Genomic DNA, 25,257 nt, shown 5'->3' with positions numbered 1-25,257 from the left:
CGCCTTTAAAAAGTTTTTCGAGAGCAGAGATGAACAGTACGAAAATGTAAAATGCATAGATTTAACGGTGCGAGATTGGAATTGTTTTGGACATAGATAAGGGAGAGAACAAATTGTACTTACTAAGTCAATGGATTTTTTTGTTTTGCGCCTGTTCCTTCATTTTTCTTATCCATTTTTTTTTCTAAGGCTTTTATTATCAGAAACTTAATTTATGTTCAACTTTAGTGTATATATGCCCTAATCAATCATCTTCAATGTACGTCATGAATATATTGTTCTAGGTTCGCTGGCCACCCAATATGTTCATAGAAAGAGCAAGAGGATACTTCCAAATTGAGCGTTGAAATCTCTGTAGCCCCATAGCCTTGGCTTGCATGCAGCAACGACGCCTAGCGGGACTTCGGGAAGGTATAACTGGCGCGCGAGCAGAGCGAAGGCTACACATCTCGCTGGAGGTTGGAGCATAGCAGACGCCTTACAGAGAACGACATATCGACGGTGTGTGCATGTGTGTGTGTTTGTGTGCCCTAAATATCCTTCTGAGAACCTGTTCTCTCGTATTTCGGGGATACACTTCGCCTCAGGAGAAAGGCGAGAGCCGTGCTCAGTTTATCCGGACCAGTGAGTGTCGTGTGGCTGTGATACGCTGTTTTACATAGAGATTTTGTCTGTGGCCAAAATGAAGTACATTTTCCTTGGTGTTGTGATCGTCGCTGCGCTATGTACGGGCGCCGAAGGTTCAGCGATTCCTATGTGGGAGTTTTTAAGCCGAGGGGAGAAGGTGAGTTCATTATTTTAAATTCTACCTGAATATTTCTGTCAGGAGTCTGTGTGTGTGTTTTTGCTCTTTGCACGCTTTGGAACGTCAAATCAAAAAGTAATCTGTTAGCGTAGAAGGGCGAACAGCTTCGTAAATATCGACAAGCATGTGCTTACACTTTTATCGTATAAATTCACGAAATTCTAATTTTGATTGAATTAGGTTATTTTTCGTCGATTTTCTGCCACTTTTAGCCAATAGAGAGGATGAGGATGAGTGATAATATGATGAAATTGATGAAAGGACACTCACAAAGAACAGCCATACCAAGACCGGGAATCGAACCGGACACGGAGATCTAATTTATGATCAGTTTAGCTGTAGTGTACCCTTGCAGCCTCTAAGAATGACCTCACCCCTAAGGAGAACTGAATTAGCCTAACTCCTGATCTGTAGTCACCAGTGTAGATGTATCCGTGCATATCCATGAGCTGTTTCAATTTACATCTTCGATATATACGTCGCTTTTCTGCGTATTAGGTTAATCGCAATGACGAGGATGAATAATGAATTGATGCAAGGGCAATACGACAAGCACAATGATACATCCATGCCTGACCAGCATTCGAACCTGAGACCTTTGACTTCGTAGCTCCTTACGCGAAGGTCAACTCGAATTTGTTTGTGCACAGTACATTTTAATAACTGTAAATTTTAAACAAAACTACGAAATCGAAACGATATATCTCTAAAAAATGTAGGTATGCCACCTTGTTGGCCAAGAATTTGATCTTGCCATTGATACTTCTTGGTTCGACCCCTGGACAGGACATGAATTATCTATTGTGTTTGGTTTTCATCTATATATAATAAGCATTCATCCCTATCGTAGAGGATAATTCAAAGAGGCGAAATGCGCCTTCTTTGGAGTTTCTTTGCGACTCTAGTTGGCCAAGCTTTGAATCCCGGACAAGGCATAAATATTTTTTGTGTTCATTCTGTCATCTATTTTGACGTTCACTGTCATCGCTGCGATTGAAAGTTGAAATACTACGTCAAATAAACAAAATACACACTACAAAACTCAAAATTGTTACACGTGATACGTCCTTTCGCTCAGGCCTTCCCGATGGCGCAGTGGTAGCGTCGTGGAGGCTCACAGTGGTTAGGATCCCATTTTAAACTGTAGGTCCAGTCCCAATTAGCCGTACTGTGCATAAAGTGGACTTAAAATACCAACTCAATCAATCAAAACGTCATTTCGCTCGTCAACGTTTAAAAATAAGATAAGTCTTCTATACTTATTTCTCATTGGCGCGCAGAAGAATTTGATGAGGGGAATTGATGACTCATTTTTGTAGTGTGCCCAGTGTCTTTATTCTTTATATCATATGGAGCTTATTTAACTATATCCGAAGCAACATTCTGTATATACGAGTATAATCTCATATATCCAATACACATCAATATGTACCGGCATTTCTCCTTCTGCCGACCTTTGAGGCGAAGTGGCCAGTTCACAGGTTCGAACCCTGGTAAAACCATGGATGCTTGTATGTCAAATCATCCATTTTATCATGTATCCTCATCGTTGCGATTAACCGAACAAGTAGAAGAGCGACGTAAAAAAACAGAAACAGAGAGAGAGAGAGAGAGAGATCCCTTTAATGTCATGCAACAGGCTATTGTTTGTTATTCTTATGTATTTTGAACTACCAAATTTATATGGATGCAAAAAAAAAAATGTTGTGTGTACTTGTGTATGTAGAGTATAACACAAAGTTTTTTGTTTTTGTTTTTTAATTCGAAACATAATTAAGTTGAATGAATTTCGCAATATGTAATGGAAAATACGTAAGGATCGTGTAATGAGTATTCAGTTTCAGTATCTACCTTTTGTATTTTTTCTTGTTATCATCTGTCTGTTTCTTTATACTTTTGTTTTCCAGCACTTTCTCCACGTTTTTACTCGTATTTTCCCCTCCTGCCACAATATCAGGGTCGTAACAATATTGATAGTGATATAGAAAGCGCACTATTTACTTTTGTAATGTTCGAGACCTTCCAAATTCGAACGTTTTGATTTTTAGAATATTCCTTGATTATACACCTTGTACTACAACGTGAACCGGTAACGCAATGGTGTTTATTCTCAGTGAAATTTTCTAACATTGTTTGAAGTTCAAATATAATTTCCCTCTTCTCGTAGGTTATACTTCATGATGTTAGGATTTTGCGTGAATTCGAAAATATTTTTTAAAATTAATAATTCAATTCTTAAAACTGCTTAGGTAAGTGAACTTGAGATATGAATGGACAGAAAAATATTAAATTGCCAAATAGCGTGAAAGTAGTTTTATGATATGTGATTATGCGGAGGTTATGTTACTTCAAAACTCTCCTCCTCGTGGATAACTAGTGTCAACTTCATTCACACTGCTTTACACAAAATAAAGATCGTGGGAAGGTCTCTTACTAATACATGTAGGTCTAGATCAAGGCAGAGATAAAAGTTTCACAGCTAATGGATATGCACCTTCAAGATGATCATGGTCATTTTGTAGTAGTGGCTGTATTCGGCACGAAGAATTTTGTTACGGAATTGAAAACAAGTATTCGAGATAATAAAGGTTAATAATACATTACTAAAGTTCAGACAGTACATTTTGCAGGCAAGTAAATATTGCATGGCTTTTAAATTGTCTGTGCTTTTCCATGCGGACAATAGCAGGTAATTGTCTTTCCAGCAATTAGCTAAGCGAGACTGTGAAATTGAGAGTATATATAATGAAAAGAGCATAACAATGAAAGTTCATTTAAATAATGGTGAAATTTGCTTTTGTGGGTTGTTCACGTTTTGAAGGTTGAGAATACTTCATTACGAGAACCCTCCCTGTGCGCGAACTTGGTTTAGAAACTTTCTTGTAGTTGACAAATAAGGTGAAATGGCTTTCAACACATTTTCATTTTGACGTGAGTAGGTTCGGCGTTGGCACTAGCTTTCCATTGTACAGTCATCCGCAAATACTCTCTTATATGCAGTGTATTATGTGTGTTTCCTAATTATACAACAGGGGCCGAACTTGCAATTAAGTTTGCTAATCGCCGAAGAGATACGGAGTTTTCAGACTGAAGTAATAAGCACCACTTGTAATTTGAAAGCGAACCTACAGAAATAGATGCAACCTTTCGTACAGTATGTAACATTCTTATTCGTACACCCGGATTTTCAAAGAAAATGCTTTAATATCTGAAAGGAAATGCACTCTTTTGAAATTGTTTCTTTACAATTCAATAACTAATATCATTAGGAACATAAAATCTTACTCACATTCTGTATAACCAATGACAATAATAAATTAAATGAAACTGAAGGAGAAACATGCCATTTTTTGTACAACTTTTCTATTCGTACACTTAATAATATAAAAGAGAAAAGTATATTCAGAGCAAATTGACTGACAGTTCTAATACTGTGATGCGTATCCTTTGGCTTTAATTACTGCTTCACACCTGTTCTTCATAGAATTAACCAGTTTCCGACATGTTTCAGAGCTTATTTTATTCCACTCGGCTTGTACAATAGTTTTCAACTCTTGTTCGGACTTGACGCCTGCTTTATGCATTCCCCTCTTCAAAATTGCCCATAAATGCTCAATGGGATTTAAGTCTGGACTTTGAGCTGGTGTTTGTAGTAGTTTGGGTACATTCCATATTAGCCAATTCATGTTAACTCGCGCCTTATGCTTATTGTCATTGTCTTGTTGGAATCTGTAGATAGGCGGCATGTCCATTTTTTGGGCACTCTGCTTTACATTGTTGTTCAATATGTCCAAATAGACATATGAATCCACGATACCATCAATAAACTGGACGGTACCAACACCTTTGGACTACGTACAGCCCCAAATCATTAATGACCCACCACCGTGTTTAACTGTTGGAATTGTGTTAATGTGATCATTGTCTTTATTTGATTTTCTCCAGACCCTATTTATCCCATCTGACCCGTATATATTAATCTTGGACTCGTCTGACCATATGACACTACCCCAAAATTCCTGGTCCTTGTGGATGTGCTCTTTCGCGAATGAAAGTCTATTCCTGCGATTCACCTTATTTACATACGGCTTCTTTCGTGGTATTCTGCCATGATATCCATGTTTCCGCAAGGCACGTCGGACAGTTTGATCGGACATCATCTTTCCAGCAACATTTTCTACTAACGGTTGTAATTGAGGAACACTTAGTCGGGGGTTTTCTCACACTCTTTTTAAAATAAAGCGTTCATCACGTTTATTCAACCGTCTCTCTTGGTTTTCTCGGCACATTCTTTCCAATTTTTCGTACGAATAACCTCTAAGGGCCAAATTTATAATAACATCCTTCAGATCGGAACTAAGTTCCTTCACCTTGACCATTTCGAACACGCTAATAGACGATGGGCCTACAACAATACCTACGCCAGCATTCCGATTGACGGGTACCGCGCCTGCATGTTCAAACTTGTTGCAAACTGCACGAAATCGCCCGAATAGCGGTGGCGCTGTATGCCAGGAAGATTGAAACTCTTGCCTGTACGAATAACAATGTTGCATGAAATATCGTGTTTTTCTCTTTTCACACAAATTATATGCTCTGTTTATACACTTTGAACATACATTTTTATTGACTTTTGTTGGTGAAACCTTCATTAACATTAATTTCCAGGTACATATGAAAATGATTATATTTACTAGTAGATATGACATTTTTTCCTCGGAAATTCTATGTGTACGAATAACAATGTTACATACTGTACCAGAGGGACATGACAAGCTGCGCATGTTGCTTGTCGCTCGGACTGTGCTGTTTTCACAATAGCGTGCATCGTGTTGCCTTGGTCTGGTGGTCGCACATGCATAGTGAAGGCTTTCTTTTACAGACTGGAAGGACCCGTGTCGCTTGTCATTCGGTAAAACCCCCGTGTCGCTTTTAGTTTGTTGCTTGTCACTTCGGTCTGAAAGCTCCCTTAGCTGTTATTTCAGGATCCAAGTGTCTCGTTTTTACTGCGCATGACTGTGCGTTGAAGTTTCTTCCAGATACTGTTACCTACGCACAGTATCATCTCGTTTCAAGTCTCGAAACATTTCAGTTGACCATTTTTCATTCCAATCACGTTAAACAATTATAACCTCTTCGTAAGTAACAGTCGGATAATTAGCCTCATTTCCATATGCCGCATAGTAATGATAGAGCAATTTTGTTTCAGGGAAAATTTCCATATTCTTTTACATTGTAGCTTACTAAAGTTTCGAAGAAGTCAAGACTATTTATTTAGACTATCAAGAGCGTTGATGATCACGGTCTAACAATTTCATTGACTTTAGGAACCCTTTCGGAATATACTACAGTAACATATTCACTTGAATTGCAAGATATTGGAGCTATAGAGCCTGGACCCACAGCTGTGGCTCTGTGTGTCTTCCCGTGTTTCACCCTTGTATGTGCTGGGTGCACCTCTACAGCTTCAACGTTTATCGGAGTTATAAAAATTAATCCTGGAACACCTTAATTGATTTTAGTCGTGAGGAGTTCATCATCTCGAGTTGAATTACAATTTCAAGACATTTATTTTGAGAAGAAATAAATAGTCTTGAATATTTTTACGAGTAAATGTGGTAAGTGCTGAAGCATGCATATTTTTTTATTCAAGTAATCAGTCGTCGGTTTTCGAAGTTAAAATGCATCATAAATATCAAAGTTATATGTCGAACATACAAAGCAATTTGACAGCCTAAATTTTGAAATACGAGACGGAAAAAATATTACAAATTTATCACGTATGTTCAGAGAAACGTACATAGGAACAGAAAATATTTACCAATCTAAATAAGTTATATGACAGTTCAGTAGATACACGAAAGCATGCATTTCCTTACGAATTGCCATTAATATTCTGCAGAAGACAACGTGAAAATATATTCAGGTCTTCAAGGAAAGTAGCATTCCAACGTAAGCTCAAAGAATAATGGGTTTTCTTATCCCGATCGACGCGTGAAATTTCATGGTTTTTGTTCGGTTGTAACACGACCTTTGCAAGGAGACTGGTGACGCAGAAATCTCAGACAGGCAATGCAGCGCCGTGTAATTCCTAATTCAGAACATGAATGCACAAGTTCATCCTGGTGATCAATCAAAGCTTCTTGAAAATACCCAGAACTCTGAGGTTAAAAGGTGTTCTCGACTCGAGTGCTAAATAAGCAGTGACGAAGGCGCATTTCTCGTTTAGGATCTGGCACCACTTATGAGACGGAGAGAGCCAGATTTGGCGTGATGACTCGACTCTGAGTGGGTGTTGGTTGGGAAAACTTGGCTCCAACTCATCTTTAGCATCTTTAATTTCACCTCTGCATTCACCGAATACATGACGAGGCGGGAATGTTAACACCTTGTCTTGCATAGTGACTACTAATTCGGAAAGTTTGAGTCCACGGCAAGGTTTTATCAGCAAGAACAGCAGCATTGCTGGAAGGCATATGAAGAAGAAGGAGTGAATACGTTGCAGTTCCTGTTGTAATCTAACACGTATTATGTGCAAGAACTTATAATAGCCGAACGTGCACTGTTGACCAACTGTATTCCTATTCCGAGAAGGAATTCATTTGAGAAGTAGACAACCTTGATCATGAACACCAGCCAAGTAGCATTCTCGAATTTTGTTTAATGGATATAAATTTGAGTAAAAGGAGGCGTGTATTTCACAGACAGTGGCGGTGATTATTCAAACCTGGATTGTCCGATAAAATAATCGATTGATGAAACGGTTCATCCATGAAGCCAAATTTGTTGTAAAATGTATAAAATCCTATTAGCTTGAAGAGATTTTTTTTTCAGTGAATGTTTTATTTTAATTTGGCAACATTGACTTCTGCTGTAGTTGAAATATTTACAATCCAGTGGTGGAACTTACTCAGATCCCACCCAGTAATCTATGTTTGAATTCTTGCTAATCTTTCAGTCTGCAAGGTTGTCTATTACATCCTTAGGTAAGTGAGCAATTGTTAGATGCAGATTGTTGTGGGATTATTCTAAGTATACAGCAGTTGGGTGATATCGCTTAAGAGTCCTTTGATTTTCTAAATTAGTAACGTGGGAAAAGTCACTCTAGAGCTGTTGTTTCGTGTAAATTTGTGTTGGCTTCCAACTTTCGCCATTTGAAAATTCTCCATCACAAATAGTTCAGTTGGTCAACTGACCCACCTCTGTATATTTACCTTGAGTGGACTGGCACACAGGAAATTCTTCAATTTGTGAGTATATAGATCAATCAAGGTGTGTTGATACGGTTAAATCTTACGGTATAAGTTAGACTGTGGCGCTGCTCAGGTTCAGACATAAAGAAAGAGTGCGTGGGTTGACTTCTTTTCCCACGCATTCTTCTACAATCCTGGCCTTGAAAGTCGAGCAGTAGAAGGAAAAAAATCACTCAATGGGAGTGATTTCTAGTTTTCCCATTTTCTTCTTTCTCTCATCAGTCGGCCATTGTTTACGATACGACATAAAACCACAACGAAAGTGATAAATCGTTTCCCAACAAACAATCAGAGAAATTAACTCGGGAAGAAACTCACTACTGTGAATACCTCCTTTCAGTGCACTGCGACAGTAGCGGCTCGTGCCTAAAATAACAGGTGAAGAAGTATATTTATAGGCAATGAAAACAAATAGTAAGTGCCAGTGCCCCCCCCCCCCCCAATTTAAAACGCCTTTTTTGTCTTCATCCGTCCATCTGGAAAATGGTGTCTGCAACAAATTACACACTAAGTCATTTACTGGGTTCATTGTAGAAACCACAGCTCAACACATGAACACAACACACGATAGGAAACGCGAAACACACACGCGGAACAAGATCTCGCGAGAACGCGAAGATTTTGCCACAAGCACTGGATGCGATGTTTTCTCCGACGAGAGAACTGATTCACGTAGAGGGCGACACCATGTTCAAGGCCAACGCTAGGTGACGTCACCGTTGCCATGACAACCGGCTAAGTCTTCCGCAACCTAGCGGTGTTTGCTCTTGGGTTGGGACGAACTCAATACGTGCGTAGCGCCGAGCGGCGTGTTATTTGAGTATTATCGTGTGCGTTCTGCTGGGAAATAGTTTAATTTAATAAGCAAATGAAAAATGTCAATATTAATTTGAAAATTAGGTGAAAACATCTGCACTTGTTGCACTTGGCCAGCCGCCACTGCACTGCGACTGCAAACTTGCTGCATACTTGAGCATAAAGACGTAGTGAGACGAGGCATTGAAAGCTAATGTCCTCACACTTCAAGTTTGGCAATGCGGTAACTGATACGGAAGCAATAAAAATACATATTTGCTGTTAGGTTTCATACCAAGCTAAGAAGGTAGTGCTTTACAAGTGCAAGAAAACATCCGCATTCCATAAGGAAATTGCGGTCGGCTCTTCGTGGACTACGTCGTCGCCTTGTAATCAAGGGGTCCCGGTTTCGATACCCGGTGGAGGCACACGGTGGTTATGATCCCACTTCAAACGGTAGGTCCAGTCCCGATTAGCCTTACTGTGCACAAAGTGGACTAACACCAACTCGATCAATCAATCTTCGTGGACGCCACAAAAGTATCCAGAGCCTTTCTCACTATACTACAACCGTTTCGATGGCATATTTACGAGCTCGTCACTAAAAATTCAGGGTTCGAGTCCTAGCATGGGCGTTACTTTGTGAGTGTGTTTTCATAATTTAATCTCCCAGCCGATGACGTAGTAGTATCGTCGTCGCCTTGTAATCAAAAGGTTCCAGGTTCGATACCCGTTGGAGGTACAGTCACCGGCAGTAAATATGGGACAACTAGATCCTGAAATATTCGCTTTCCTGTAAAGCGTTATGTTATGTGTGTGGCCTAACTCTACGCCGGTGGCAGAAGTTGCCATTGAAAATTTGCTATTAATGTTCGCTCATCGCCGTAGTGTTAGGCAACACACCTAACGCCTCGCAGGGAAGAGAGTATTTCAGGATCTAGGCATCCCATTTGTATTGCCGGTGAATACATAATGGTTCAGATATTACTTTAAAGCGCTGATCCAGTCCCGATTAGCCTGTCTGTGCATAAAGTGGTCTCAAAAATGATAATTTAATGTGATCGTCATTAGTATTGCCAAAGAGTGGCAGAAAAACAAAGCAAAGTAAGTAAAGTGCAAATATTATTGTTTCAGCAACAAAGTCTTTATTTTCAATATTTATCTCCTCGATTCCTTTCATTTTCAACCCCTTGTCATTCAGTGAGACTCGCAATATAAGATTATGGACAGATCATGATTATCAGTGGCGATATTAATATACCAAGTTGACTGACAGGCATGTCTTAGCTTGAATCGATACTTCAGACATCTTGTTACGCACCTCAACGTACTAATCCAAGGACCACTGGTACTGGGTCGACCTTATCAGTTACCTGAAGCTCGAGCGATCATGTTCAATGATAATTTAAAAAGACACGCGCACTGTTTTAAGTCTTCAATCGAAATTTTTGTGCTGCACTTTAGTTGAGAATCAAACTCTGTACATTACTTGGGAGAACTCGTGGGCCATGACAAGCCAGACAATATCAAACAAAAAAATACTTTGTGAATCAGGTTGAAATTTCTCTCAGACGCGCGAAAATCTGTCAGAAGTTTCCCTTGCTTATGCTTTTGGCGACTATCAGACACATAAAAATAAGGTTTATCAGCAGACTGTACGTCACATCGTGCCACAATGGTAGTGGGAATAAAAAAAAATATGATGTGGGATGATTGCATTGATTATATCTCGTACGTTATCGTACGTACAAATTTCGATCGCCGCAACAAGAATATGCAATCCTAAAGAAAAGGTGGGAGGGGACATAATTAAAAGGAAAACAGTAAAATTAAGGAAGATTGCAACATATTATTGTATGTTTCTTTTTCCAAATCTACCATAGTTTAATATAGATTTGTTTGCATGTATTTAGTCCTAAGTTCGAACACGACATATGCTTTCTTGTTTGAATAATTAGATTAATTTATTAGAACACGTGTTTTAGCCTTTGAACCAAGGTGGGTTGATTTAAATCGCGATTTAAATCAAGATTTAAATCAGGCGATTTTATTTTAAAAAAACAACACTGAATAACTTTAAATAAATAATTTATAGAATAATGTACATTAAAATTTTGTAGATATCAGAATCACTTTCGGTGAAAGTACATGAATCTCGTAATCAATGAATGGTGTTTATTAGTCTATAAGAAAGGAAAATGAAGGAAATAAAATACATGTACTCATGGTGTGAAGCTCATACAAAATGAAATGTAAACACTCATTTCTGGCTCATTCTAATGACCCTTGGGTTCATTCATTATATAATCCTAAAAGGAGAATTAATAGGAATAGAAATCTTACATAGAATCAATCTTTTGATTTAAAATTCAATATTTTTTATAGGCAAGAATAGCAAACATTTTGTATGGAAAAATATACAAAATACTTGATTGATTCAATTGGTGTTTTAAGTCCATTTTATGCACAGTATGGCTAATTGGGACTGGACCTACAGTTTAAAGTGGGATCCGAACCACTATGTGCCTCCACCGGGTATCGAATATACAAAATACTAATCATGTTAAACCATAAATAGTGTCAATATCATTAAACTGCAAATAAACATGGCAGCTGATAATTTTCGAACTACCATTAAAAAATTTCCAAAATTCAGCTACAAAGACTATAAAAATATTTAAGAATATATTTAAGTTACAATTTTATAGTACATCCAGAATGTTTTATTTCCACTGGAAGGAAAGTTACTGAAATTATTATAGTTTCCTTAACACACTTAACTAAAATTTCCATAGTAGGTACAGTGTCAGAAACAGAAAAATGTATATTCACATATATTTTTAATTGCTTTAATCTAACTGTTCAAATATTTCTCATGGCCGTTTACTAGAAAAATACTTTCTACAAAAAACATATCTATATGTATGGTACCGAAAGCCATAAAAGCAATTTTAAGCGTGTTTTTTTTAAAACAAATCCGATTTAAAAAAAAATCAACAAAAACTATTTTCTTAAAATAAAAATCATGATTTTTATCCACCCTGCTTTGAACGTTTTCATTTTTTTTTCGGCTTACAATTCCTGTATTTAACCCATGCATTCATTCGAAATCCATTCCACAGAAAGTATACGATCTGAAGGGAAAACACTAATGCTAACATTTTTTTAAAAAAGAACGCGTCCTTTGAAGAAAATGTGATTTCAAAATTCCACAAGACGACGTTACACAGACTCATTTTTTCCCTTCTCATGGTGGTCTGTCCGTATTGAAAATGTTTAAGTTGTCGCTTAGCTAAATGGTTAGCACTCTCACCTTTGGTACAGTATAAGCTATCCCGGGTATGATCCCCGGTGGGAGCTTCAAAATTTCGTGTTGACTCAGCATCGTGAGGACAATTGCGTAGTTCCAGTCTCGAATGCTAGAAAACAATGGCGACGGGGCTCGATGTGCTGACCACACGTCAACTTAGCAGACCTCAAACATAAAAAGGTAGTTTTACAACGGAATTTAGTTTAATACAAGTTTAATACTTGTTCATGTAGAAGTATTCTTGCTAGATGCAATAGTACAACCAAAACTATGTGTGTTCACTATCCTTGTGTTCACAAGTATTCGTTGGAACTAGCATTTACCTTATTTCCAAATTGTGGCCAAAATTGGGCATTGCCAAGTGAATTTCCTCGTAAAGAAAGACGATTTGGTGAGACCGAGAAATGTCGTGTTGTGCGGAAGGGTACAAAATATATCCTGCGTTCTTTTCCGGCAACTAACGCCATCTTTCCGCTCTCGGAAGCGCTTATGACCTCGCGTAACAGAAGAGGAAGGTCGATGTATCGAAAGAGGTCGAGGACGCCCTGTGTGAGTCTTGGGGGTTACCAAAGGGCATCGCTGAAGGTGAGATGTTTGGCCAGAACACGGCTGCCATTTCTCGTTACAGCACTCGGCCATTTATTGTTGACCCAGATGCTTGCTTAGCAACATGCGTCAGGTGCCAAAATGGAAAGTTGTTTGTTAGAGTTGTCCATTGTTGTAAGTATATCTTGTAACTATAAAACGTCATGCGCTAATGGAAATGACATGCGAAAGATACAGGAATGAAAATTGTGTAGCAAACTTAATGTAACCATGAAGCTACATGGGAACCAAACGGTACCAAATATATTTTTTCCTCCTTGGGTCACATAATATTTTATTGCATCGTAAGTATTCTCACTTGCCGTGTATATGCTTTCGTATGAAGTGTGTAAAGAGTCACCTCTGCCTACTCCTTACATACGACCTTTCAAATATATAATTTTAATACTAGCTTGTTTGGATATTCTTCCGCTTGAGGGTAGCAGCTACGGTCTTTTTAATTTTCAATTATACGTGGGAACTAGGCATAAAATCACACCCGTGCAATCAGTGCAGTGCGATAATAAAACCGATTTCATTCCCTTTTGGGGAGATTACAACCGCGAGAAGACAGCTGTGGATGTATTTTCTCAAGTATTATGTTTACAGTTTCGAGGGAACTCTTTCAATTCACAATGGAAACGTGTTTGAACATTCCTAGATATGAAATCAAAACATTAAGATTGGAAAGAGCAACACACACTTAGGCTTACTTAATGCAAAGTCTGAGCATAATGATAGCCTAGGTTGAAGACCAATTTCCAGGTCTGATGGAGATCTCGTTTATGGATCTTAGAAGGGGAAGGGAATCTAGGCCAAACCAAAGAGCCATGTAGCCATGAGACATATATGGGCTTGCTTGCGAAACAAACAACATGGCAGCCAATTTCCCATTTTCTTTCGAGTAAAGTGTTTCTGCTCGTAGCAACTGATCTCTTTGTTTGAGTACAATGAAAGTTACGAATTTTGAAAACAAAGCAGACGAAAAACACAATCGTATAGCCCTCGCTACACGTTTTCGCATCGCTTTTTTCTTGTCCTTTGTAACACTACAAGCGAAAGTTCACAATTTACAAGTTCCAATTCTTAAACAAACCATGTAGTCCTCAGTTAGGTAGTGTAACGTCTTGTTACATTAATTATTGAGCAGCAAGTCGGAGCGATGTGTACACTCCACGATTCTTGAGTTTTGCAGTTCAACTAGCGAATCCGACATTCAATTGCCAAACAAAATGCAAATTTGGAATTACCTCGAGCCATTCAAAATCTTGTTTCATTCGGGAAGTGTTATTTTCCTCTTAAAGTTAAAATCAAGCTGTAATTTACAATGCCCATCGAGCACGCTTAGATGACGCCAGTTGGAAAGAGGCCCTTGAGGCCTTGACTTTGATATAATTTCAACAGTTTTCTACGATTAATTCTCCACATTGTGGAAATACAACTCATAGTGCTGCTGTTATTCCCCTTTGATAAATAATGACGTTAGTTGTTCTCAATGTCAATAAGGTGTTAGAATTTTTATTATGGGTCATTTTGAAAAAAAAAAATCCCTTCTTCCATAAAATTAACAGGATCGGCAAAGCCTGAATTGCAGTGGTATGTCTGCATTGAAATAAGAAACATACAAGGGCGTCCCCAGGGGATAGAGAGGGGAGGGGGTATTTTCCCCTTGAGATATTTAAAGAAAATTCCGTGTAATTCGAATCGTGAAATTGTAGCGATATTTTAGTACAAATAATATTGTTTCCTGTGATTTACAGGCTAACAATATAACGAGAGAACTTTTCACCAGAGACATTAGAATCATGTTGACTGCCTTTAGGGGTTTGAGGGACGAAAAGTGTTTGGTCAGGATAGGACTGTGAAGGGAATTTTTTGTAATCCCGACGTTCGAGACAAACAATTCGTTAAATTTTCGAAATTTCCTGACGCTGTGAAAATATCGAATTCTAAGCAATATTTCCACCTCAACAAGTGATTGTTTTTTTTTAAAATCGGAATAAAAACTGTCAATTTCAAGAAATTTCAGACACTTATAGTGCAAACAATACCAAGAATTAACCCTTTTTGAATACGTTCGTTTAGAAATTTTAGATTTTTCGGGATTGCGATAAGTCAGGAAATCATTTCCCGAAGTCGGGATGTGATCTTGACATTTTTTTTGCTGTACCTTTCGGCACGTATAAACATGGTACCTTGAAGATTAAGTGGTCTCTGTTTGATGTCTGTGCATTGTGAAAAAGTACAAAAAGACAGAGAACTGTTCATCAACAAAGTGATAAATGTTTACGGAAAGTAAACAGGGTGAATCCAGTTTCTACGTAAATAGTGAACTCAAGTCCGAACTTGTCCACAAAGCCAAACAATTTTCAGTTCAATTTCAATTTTATGATTTGTAAGGTAATAATAATAATAGTAATAACAACAACGCCAACAACAAAAATAATGCAAGGTAAAATATAAGTTTCTTTAACTGAAGGGCAAGATGTGAAATCTTACTCTGACTCCCGTCCAGGAGAAAAAATCCTTCGGGTGCCCTTGGAAACATATGGCATAGATTTTCGTGGAGAAATTTATAGTTTAGACAGTTGAACTTAAATTGCGATTTCACTTTTAGAATTTGATTACAGTATATAAAGTCGTATAAAATACTGGTAAACTTATCAGTGGATCTGGTGATATCTTCAATGAACAAATGTGGAAGTTTGTGATATTGGGATGAAAATTCAGTCAGTCAACTTCGGATTAAGACATCTCATGTTAAACCAGTGATGTCTCGTAGACTATTAACACAACTATTAGTCTATGTCTACATGCATTTTCCACACGTAATCTACACGTAGATTTCATTGGCTTATAGTACACATTGTCTACCTAGAGAATGTAAATTACATTAAAAATTAATTATAACACTTTGTCAGAGCTTGAAGTGGAAAATATTAGTTGAGGAAATGCTCCTATGGTATGTATTCTACATGGAATCTAATTTGCTTGTTTCAAATATGCTGCTAGTTTTTCACATTATTTTTTGAATTGTCGATTTTTCCATGCTATCGTAAGTGTTGCTTAGTTGTCTGAGATTTAGCGCCAAACCACTACGCAAAAGTCTCTTCAGAAGACCTTCGTGACCCTTTCAGCGCCGGTGTCAGTTTCGAACCGAGCCGTGGCGCCACTGTCGAAGTCCAGGCAAAAATACTGCTTTTCCAGGGACGAGGTTGTGTCGTGCTAAAAGATTAAGTGAAGAAGATACAATGCTGTACTTTTTAAAGGAAAGGAGCAATAAACTTCTTTCTGTGACAATGTGACCTTCACGACACTGGATCTCCATGAGCGTGACGTCACGAACCTTGCAGTTGAGACGTGCATGTAGAGAAGGCCTTTTGGACAGCCACTGTGGTTGGTTCACTGAACTGCAGCAAGTTTGTATCTGTAGCTTTATTTATTCGGTCGAATTTCGTGGAAAATAGCAGCGAGTAACAAAAATATGTTTTTCAGCCACGTCTCTATTTTTCGAGGTTCGAGTCTTCTCTACAAGTGATAATTGACTCTAACTCATCAAGGTATTATCTAAGTTCTTGAACTTCACAAGATTACAAGATCTTCTTTCTACTTGTAGTTGGCTGGCACGAAGAGTTGTGTTTGGCAGTTGCACTACAGACATCTCTAACGCTACAACGGAGGACTATTATCTTACCGGTGGCACAGGCCCTCGTGGCGGAGTGGTTAGCACATGGCACTACGACGCCAGGGGTCCTGGGTTCGAATCCCGGCCTGGGCATGGATGTTTGTGAGTGTCCATTCATCAATTTCATTATATCATCACTCATCCCCATCTTCGCAAATTAGCCAAAAGTGGCACAAAAGCCAAGTAAAATAAGGCAAATCAATCAATCTTACCAGTGGTCAATTTGAAACATAAAATACCACTTACGGACTTACGTCTAATTATCTTCCAGAAATCCGTGGCTTCACGTCTCGCAAACAAGATTAGTGGCTTCAATTGTAAACCCTTCTAATGTGCCACCAAATGTCTGAGGATAGAACCATTTAAAAATTAACAATAGTTTTTTTTTTTAATAGTATACAATATTGAAAATACTTGGCGTGCGCATGTCCGTCATTCTTTTGGACCAGCTATTCTATACAAAAAGATTCTCCGATAGTTTCAAACATTTCAAAGTATGGCATTGACTGCTAGAAATAGGCATAACCCTGCTGGAAAATTCATAAGTACACACTAACTAAGTGAGTATGTGGGACCATTCAACATGTAAAATTCTTGTACTGTATCATTGCAATTATTGAATGGGTGATGTTATTCTGACATATTTACCGAAGCTATAAGCCTTTAGTTAGTAACGTTATTCATAAACACTGCAGTGCATTCCCTAAAGGAGTATCTGGGGTCCAGGGTTCGGTTCCCAGTGGAGGCACGTAGTGGTTCGGATCCCACTTTAAACTGTAGGTCCAGTCCCGATTAGCCTTACTGTGCATAAAGTGGACTTAAAACAACAAATCAATCAAAACCTAAAGGAGTATCCCATGCTTAGACGCTGTGCTAGCTGAGTTGTATGCCTGAATTGGATGAACTAAGTCTGTGTCTTATACCTTTATTTTTGTAGTTGTGCGTGGAAATTTGCAAACTTAGGAACCAGAGAACGGTATAGGCAAAGAAAAGAAGTGGTATTAAAACTTCAGTTTGAACTTTTGGCTTGAGGCCATTTTGTTTCTAGAGGAATCTGATAATTCTCGCTTTCACAGTGTTCATTGTGATGTAGTAAAAGTTTCTGGGTAATCACGATAAGTGCCCGTGTAGTAAATATCTATAGCTATACCTTGTGAATAGTTAGGAGGTTTGAAATATAAATCATAAATACAATACTTACTCTCGTAAGTGTTTTCTTTACATATTCTTTACTCACGAATGGCAGAGTACAAATACCAGATAATACCAGACTTGAATGTAAAATTGCTCGATTGGCAACACTGATCCTTAATGCAATACATACTTTTATTTCTTTCTTTATTATTGCTAGTTAACTTCGAAAAGATAGCCGGGAGGAACCGTTTTTTTTCCCACCAAAAAGATCGAAAGCAACGTTCTTTCGACTTAACACCAGGAGTTTGCATTCGCCATGTATAATGATCCAACACCGCAGCAACAGGCACAGATTGCCTGAAGCACGAGTTTCCATGCCACAAAGTTTTGACTGTGACTACTTGTTACAACATTATGTAACCGTGCTGTAACATTTGCGGTCATGCACGAAACACCCGGAAAGCTCGAGTCCTGTGGCAATGCAAGTTGAGCACCCATTGCTTCCAGTCAAGTGAACGACCCCTGGATTTCTGCTTCGCGTGTGGATTTCTGATAGGTGTTTCGTATTATTCTGCAAGCAACTCTCGAAACATTACTTATTTTGAAGGGGAACGAACTCTCTCTAGTTTGGAATTTTACCAAAATAAGTCAACGTTCTGTTGACAGACAATGGAATGCTTTTGCTGCAATCATTATTTCCCCTTGGCTTTAAGGAACGCTGATCGTAAAACAATTTTCAAAGTTGTGGTCACTGTGTTAGCTTACCTTAAGCAAAGCGGATACATAAAGGTTGCTCAATTAGGCACTTTGCGTATTAGGAAACTTTCCAAGATATTCTTTTATGACGTAATTGAGAGATATTTCCAGATTGCTGAATTTCTAGTGATAACGGAAAGTCATTTAGCGCACATATCGCAATTTTATTGTCTGGACGCATTTTGTGTGTGACAAAATGTCATGAGTAATCGATCTTTATAATGATATCTCATCTATAGATGAGATGCAATACAAAACAATAAACGTACTGTTTATCTACGGGTATAACAACAATATTCTTCGAATCGTCCAGTAATTTCACATATTGTCAGATTCCATTACTGTGCTGCTAAGAGCCTTCGAAAATAAACTGCGAAGTTTTGCTCATATTTTTCACAAAACCAAGGACTTCCATTTGACGTCACTTCTCGTCAACCAATACTTGTTTGTTACTCCCGATGGGTTCACTTGTATGCATCGTCCGTAATTACCCTCTCTTCCCCTTCTATGTGATAGATATTACGGTATGTATCCAAAGCAACAATTAAAACATCTAATGTGCCGTGCCTGTCAGCAAAATTCAATAAGCGGCATTGATGACCACATAATCTCTGTAATTGCCATTAGCGTATTTACAAACTCATTTCGGGGTTTCATATTTTTTTTTCGTTCTTATTGTTGTAATTTGTTTGTCTCCAGGTCTTACATTTACATGCAGTAATGTATAAATATTAAGAGTCAAATTGTCCACCACTATTTCCAATCGCTTTAGTCTTACATCCTGCGTGTTTTTAAGGAACGCAAAGGTTTTCAGCTCCTTCGTTGGTGGTTTTATTTTTAGTTTTTGAACCTCACACACGTAGGCAAAGTGAGTGAACATGACAATGGACAATTTGCCTGCTAATATTTATGCACCCCTCACTCTGCCTTGGGAACATTCATAATATGAGTAGTACTTCAAAAAGATTATTTTCCAAGTTAACAAGTGATAATAACCATACATTTTGTTTCGTTCACTGGTGATGATGAGTAACCAATACGTTTTTGATAAATTAGTTGATTAATCGGCCATTGGACCATGGTTTTTACGCAAGAAAAACTTATTCTTACATATTTCCCCATCTATGTATTAAAAAGCCAAGAACATCTCGAACCTCCGCGATTGGCCTAGTCCGGATTAGTATATTTGAAGTTAAAAAAAATAGGCTTGAAACAAACTTCGACTTACTAAATCTAACTTTACTCCCCTTTTCCAATCTCCAGGAACCTTCGGCGTTTACTTCTCTTGGGAAGGTCAATGCTTCACGAGGCAAAGAAGTATGCCAAAGAACTAGAGAGTTTTATTTTCAGGTTTGTTAACCTTGCAACCAAAAACAATGTGTTTCCTGCAGTGTTTGTTCGCCCTGTTTGCCGAACAAACGTAGGAGAATCTTACGAGGCAAGAAGGTTCAAAGAAACATCTGCCCTAGATTTCACTCGAGTGTTTTGTTTCTAGAGCTGAGACGAAGCAAGAAAGGAGAGAGATGCACTCGGGAAGCCAGTTTGCATCACATCACGAAGCATCTTGCAAGTTTTAACCTCTATGGCCACTCGCTCAGAACGAAAACGCTATTATGTAGTCAAGCAAAGGTTTCTTGGACCGTTGAATAGAACCCGACGTTTGTGCTACAAGTTTGTTTTCATCCTTCGGCTACGAGTAACAGCTCACATGAAGTGCTGGAAGAACTTTTAAAAAAAATAATGCATTGCGATAGATGTGTTGGGTTAAATAAGTCAGGGATAAGGTCATATAATTGAAGAGATGTAGGCTATATTTACATTTGCCTCACTTCGGGCATTACAGTTAACATTGTTTCAACCTTCTATCATATTAAGCAGTTTATTAATTATCACAGTGAGAATCAACAGCGTTTAATCCACAATTTGCGCATTTCACATCACTTTTTTGCACAATCACTTATTGCTTAAGTTCTAATCTGATAGATTCCGAACGTCCACGAGTACAAATAACAACGCGATGGTTGAAGAGGAGAAACAATAGTTACTTGACGCAAGTAGTTTTAAAGAAACGTAAACGTACTATGTGCAGTATGTAAAAGTAATCCCTGGTGTAAAATCTTCTCTGAAAATTTGTAAAACCGAACGTCGATGTTTAACGTAAGTGTGTCAATACTTGTAAAAACAGGCGCGTAACAAATTTCTCCTTTCCAAAGTCATTGTGCCTAGTTTTTTGCCGTCGGCACTTCCCGTTTCGAACAGGATCGGTTTCTTCTGCTGTACATCTGTCGTGGCGCTAGTGTCGATCTCAAGGTCTACTGTTTTCTAAGCAGACTATTCTTCTATGAACCATATTCGAAAAAAGCAAGTTAAAGTTATTCGGATGCTTTAAGTCGTATTTTCTATTATTGCGTGCAGTTGCTATTTTAGTGATGATAAAATTATAGCTAACATGTTTATTAAACGCTAAAGTGCATGTGTGAGTATTGTACACTCAAAATTCGCTTCTTTATACAACATTTCTGTCCAAGGTGCAGTTCGACCGCCATTATACGATTGATTTTAAGCTGAATTTTCTATTATTTAGTCTTTCAATTCATCTCACTGAAAGTGAACACTTTCCTAATCATTTTAAAATATTGAAATGAGTCCATCAAATTCGTGCTGTAAATATCATGTTACTACTTAATTCGTTGACTTAAACTTTGTTTACCCTGCATGTAATTTTAATCAAATAAGGTTAGTAGAAGTTAGGGTTTGCCGAATATTTGGATTCGTCGTCCAATTTCAAATTTCTTCACAAGTAGAACTGCAAATGTAGTAAGAAAATATTTTTCTCTCATCTCACAGTTAATTTCAGCTTAGAGTTTTTTTAAATAAGCCCCTACACTCACCCACAAGCAGTCTCACCCATGTAGTTTAAACTTTATGCTCGCCTCACGTCACACGTCAAGTGCGCCCTTACTACGACACAGCACGTTTTCTCAAGAAACGGGAATTATATGGTGGGTGTAACTTCACACTTCATCTACAAGATTTTTCTCGCCCAAACCGCTCTACTTTCTACAAGGTAAGTTTTTTTTCTACAAGGTAGGAGGACAGTTTCGTGTTGCGATCTGGCTTGCTACAAAAAAGTAGCAGTAGTGTTGCCAACTGCGTAAATAAAATCCAAATTAATTCATTCATTGTATTCGGTCCAATGAGTACCCTTTTCATAGGCTTGTGCAGACCTTGTAACTAGGGAGGAGGGCAAAAGCATAGGCGCCGACTTAGGGGGGAGTCAATGCACATTCTGCCCCCACCAAAATTCCTCAAGAAATATATATATTTACGTAAAAAAAATATTGTTGTCAATCTTGTTGTCAATGAATTATTATGATGGGGATGCAGGAACGTGTTAATTTCTAAGTCAAGTGGTGTTTTAAGAGGACAACACTATGATGAGGGCAATATGCCCCGTTTACCCCCCTGGAAAAACATATCAGCTACCCGAACCTTAGACGATATTATGAAATGATATACTTAAATACTGATAACATTAAAAACCAACTAACGAGCCTATTAGACGCATGTTTAAACACAGCCTTGCCAGGAGAAAATATGTAATTTCATCGCAGATGCATCTGATAAAATATTTATTGCAGTTGATATGATAAATACAGAAAATGCCGTATTTTATACATGCAATTATTCATGTTAACAAACCTTTTGTTCGGGTAGCTATGAAAGGTGGAGTGAGAGCTTCAAGACCTGAAAGAAAACGTCAAAAAAGCTGCTGACAACCCTTGCATACGTAAAAATTCATTGCTTAAAAACACGTAGGGATGCAAAAGGAAAATTACGACCCCGATACTTCTGCATGTCATTGTACTCTCCTGGACTTCTTATAGGAAGATAGATGCACTTGTGCATTTTTCTTGTGCACTTCCTGGAGTTTTTTTTTACTGTCAAGACCTGTCTAACTGTATCAGGATGAACCAGTCTTTTTTTTCGTTTGCGAAGGTAAATGCACGAACAATAACCAATATTAAACATCCGCATATTTGGCCGCTTCAACTTCGGAGATAACGGTTCGCAAGAGAACAGTTCCTCGTTGTTGAATTACCGTTGCTAATGCACTGTGAACTTTGTGCGAAGAGAAGGAAGTGCTGTTCTACATGGAGTAGCCTGTGCCGCAACAAGTTAAGAAGATTGTGTATTGCCATTGATCTTTGTCACCAGATGTCTCACGAAACTCATTATCTATACATTGCCCATGATCATGTTTTTTCAGTTGGTTGTGCGATATGAAGGTTCAAGAATGGGAAGCACACCGTGAGCAAAGCAGAATCAGTAGATAATAGAGAATGTAAAAGAGAAGTTAGTTAATTCATACCAACAGACAATTTGCTTTCGAGTGACATCGTGCATTATTATACCGTGGAATGCGTAAATATTGTCCATCACCAATTTTGTTACCTAATCTTACATCTACTTGTTTTTCAGAAATGATTGATTGATTGATTGATTTAGTTTATTTTACTTCGCGTTTTGTGCCTCTTGGCTAATTTGCGAAGATAGGGATGAGTGATGAAATTATGAAATTGATGAATGGACATTCACAAAAAACCAAGCCCGAGCGGGATTCGAACCCGGGACCCTTGGCGTCCCAGCGCGATGTCCTAACCACTCGGCCACAGGGTCCGGCTTTTTCAGAAATGAAATTGTACAGTCACGGACACTTCTCGTTGTAACGAAAACATAAAAAATAGACGGGATCGCTACAGTGCAGATGTGTCCGATGCTGTACAGTGGGATGCATAAGTATAACCAAGCAAATTATCCATCATCATGTTTATTCTCTTTGTTTTACCCAATGAACGTTTCAGGAATTGAAACAAAATGCCAAGCAAGGTGTTGACAAAACTGCACCACCAATATACCTAAAATTCATTAATTAAAAACTGTACGAGGATAAGAGAGAAAAATGAATGAAAATAGTCATGGACAATTTGTCGAGTAATACTTGTGCATCCCACTGCACAATTAGATTAATCAATAATACCCGACAAATCGTCGATTGCATTTTCATTCCTTTTCTGTGACGTACTACACGTTTTAAGGAATGGAAATGTATGAAAAGTGGCGCAGAAATTGTGAAATTGTGAACTGCTTTCTTGACGCTTTGTTTCAATTTTCTGTTGTTGTTGTTTTTCACACGAGTATATAATGTATTAAGTTTTATATACCATAATGGCATCGCAATTGAGGTGACGTCACATTTGTTTGTACTCGTAGTAACCTCACACAGTAGTAGTAAAGTACAATGGTGAGCCTCATCATTCTTCTATTGTATTTTTAATGTATTTTGCCATTTTTTCCTGCCTTTGATTTTCTTTATTTCCTAAGGAAGTTAAGAAGGGTGGTTAAGGCCCCACACAAGCCACTGGCCTCGTAGAGCGACAGCAGTTTCTTTCATGCTATCTAACATAGACTACACGAACATCATTTCCTAAAGCCGAGTTACTATTCCAATTGACCAGATTTTACTCAGGAAGTAAACTGGTGTGATCTGCTCGAACTTTCTTATGATCTTGAACCGAGAGGAAATAAAGTTGTCTTCCGTAACGCCGCACCGAATACAAATGAACTTCGAGGAACAACAAACCATACGAGGCATCTTGCGTCTCATCCGAAGCGCATTATCTAGGTCAACCTTTCATCTGTGCCTCTTCTTCGCAGGTAGAATCGGAGGAGGAAGCAGAAACGGTTTCTTCGAAGAGTTTTGTAATGGCTTTCGAAGCAAACCACAGCAGACGAAGTAAAAAAAAACAGAGAAATCGTAATTAAGAGCTACAGAATTATGTCGTGGTCGGTAACACAAATTGAAGTAAAAGAGATCATATTTCCGGTGGTTTTCATGCGAGTATTTCTGTTCTGTTAGAAATCTTTCACTGACATCAAATACTGTGGTTAATCGCAATGATGAAATTAGTGAAAGGACACCCGCAATGGAACACCGAGCCGACCTCTCAACTGCTGTGTTACCGAGACAATTGTGACTATTGTATTGATATGCAGCATCTAGAGCCATCTGATTGTGGTGTACCCTGCTGTGCAAAAGCCAACTTAATACTTGAATGAAAAAGCAAATCGCTTCCCTCTATCCAGGGAATCTCTGGAGCGGGCAAACGGAAACTAGTCTCTGCGCAAGCAGTGGCTCGAGAGCGAGACAGAGGTCTCCGCCAAAGAACTCGTGAGAGGGGAAGTAAGTGTGGCTACCAGCCATTTTCAGAAGCGCACACTGCTTCGCTCCTCCAACTCGCAGTCTCCCCTTCTCTGCCGATATGCGCGGTCTTTCTCCACAGATTCCCGGGACAGAGTATACGTATGATGTCACGTGACACGATCAACCGTTGGCTTTGAGCTACAAAGGAAGTATCAGGTTGAAGGTGTAAAGGGCTACATGAAGAAATATGGCACAATATGTATGCTTAGCTACGACAGTGATACAAGTTAGCTTGTGTCTTTGGGCTATCAGAGAACTGGTGAGTGCGTTGTTACATTTGTTTCTTTAATAGTTCAACCGTTATTTTATCTTGAAGAAGTTTGGTAAATCTTTTCTTCATTCGATAGTTGATTAACATTCTATGCATCAGATTATCTCTACACACTTTAGAAATGTCGAGACGCCAACGTTTTTATCTAAGCTCCAGTATCGAACATTGTTGACGAAATGTAAGACTATCGACGGAACAGTTCTGAAAGCGATGTCTGAAAACTTGATCTTATGCCTTGTCTGGGGTCTCCAGACACACTAGCCCCAAATTCACACACTCGTGTCCTTTACAGACCCATGAACTTTATGATGTAGATTCCAAGATGCATTCAATTCTTTACACGGCTGTATAGTTACCAGCCATCCAGTCTACCTACTGTCGCGAAGCTGCTTCCATTT

At 38.4% G+C, this 25,257-nt stretch overlaps 1 protein-coding gene across 1 annotated transcript in view; it reads left to right on the top strand.

Moving 5' to 3' along the window:
• Nucleotides 1-350: 350 nt before the first annotated feature.
• Reg-5 (Rhythmically expressed gene 5) overlaps nt 351-25,257 on the top strand; it is a 50,120-nt gene continuing 25,213 nt past the window's right edge. Inside the window, exon 1 of the mRNA XM_083134321.1 lies at nt 351-784. Coding sequence (XP_082990447.1) covers nt 683-784 — 102 coding nt within the window. The 5' untranslated portion in view covers nt 351-682. The remainder of the gene's footprint in view (nt 785-25,257) is intronic.

This window comes from Lepisma saccharinum, chromosome 13 (assembly GCF_977018435.1).
Source record: "Lepisma saccharinum chromosome 13, izLepSacc3.1, whole genome shotgun sequence".
Taxonomy (NCBI): Eukaryota; Metazoa; Arthropoda; class Insecta; order Zygentoma; family Lepismatidae; genus Lepisma; species Lepisma saccharinum.
The sequence above is the reverse complement of the archived record's forward strand: the minus strand, read 5'-3'. Positions and strand labels throughout refer to the sequence as shown.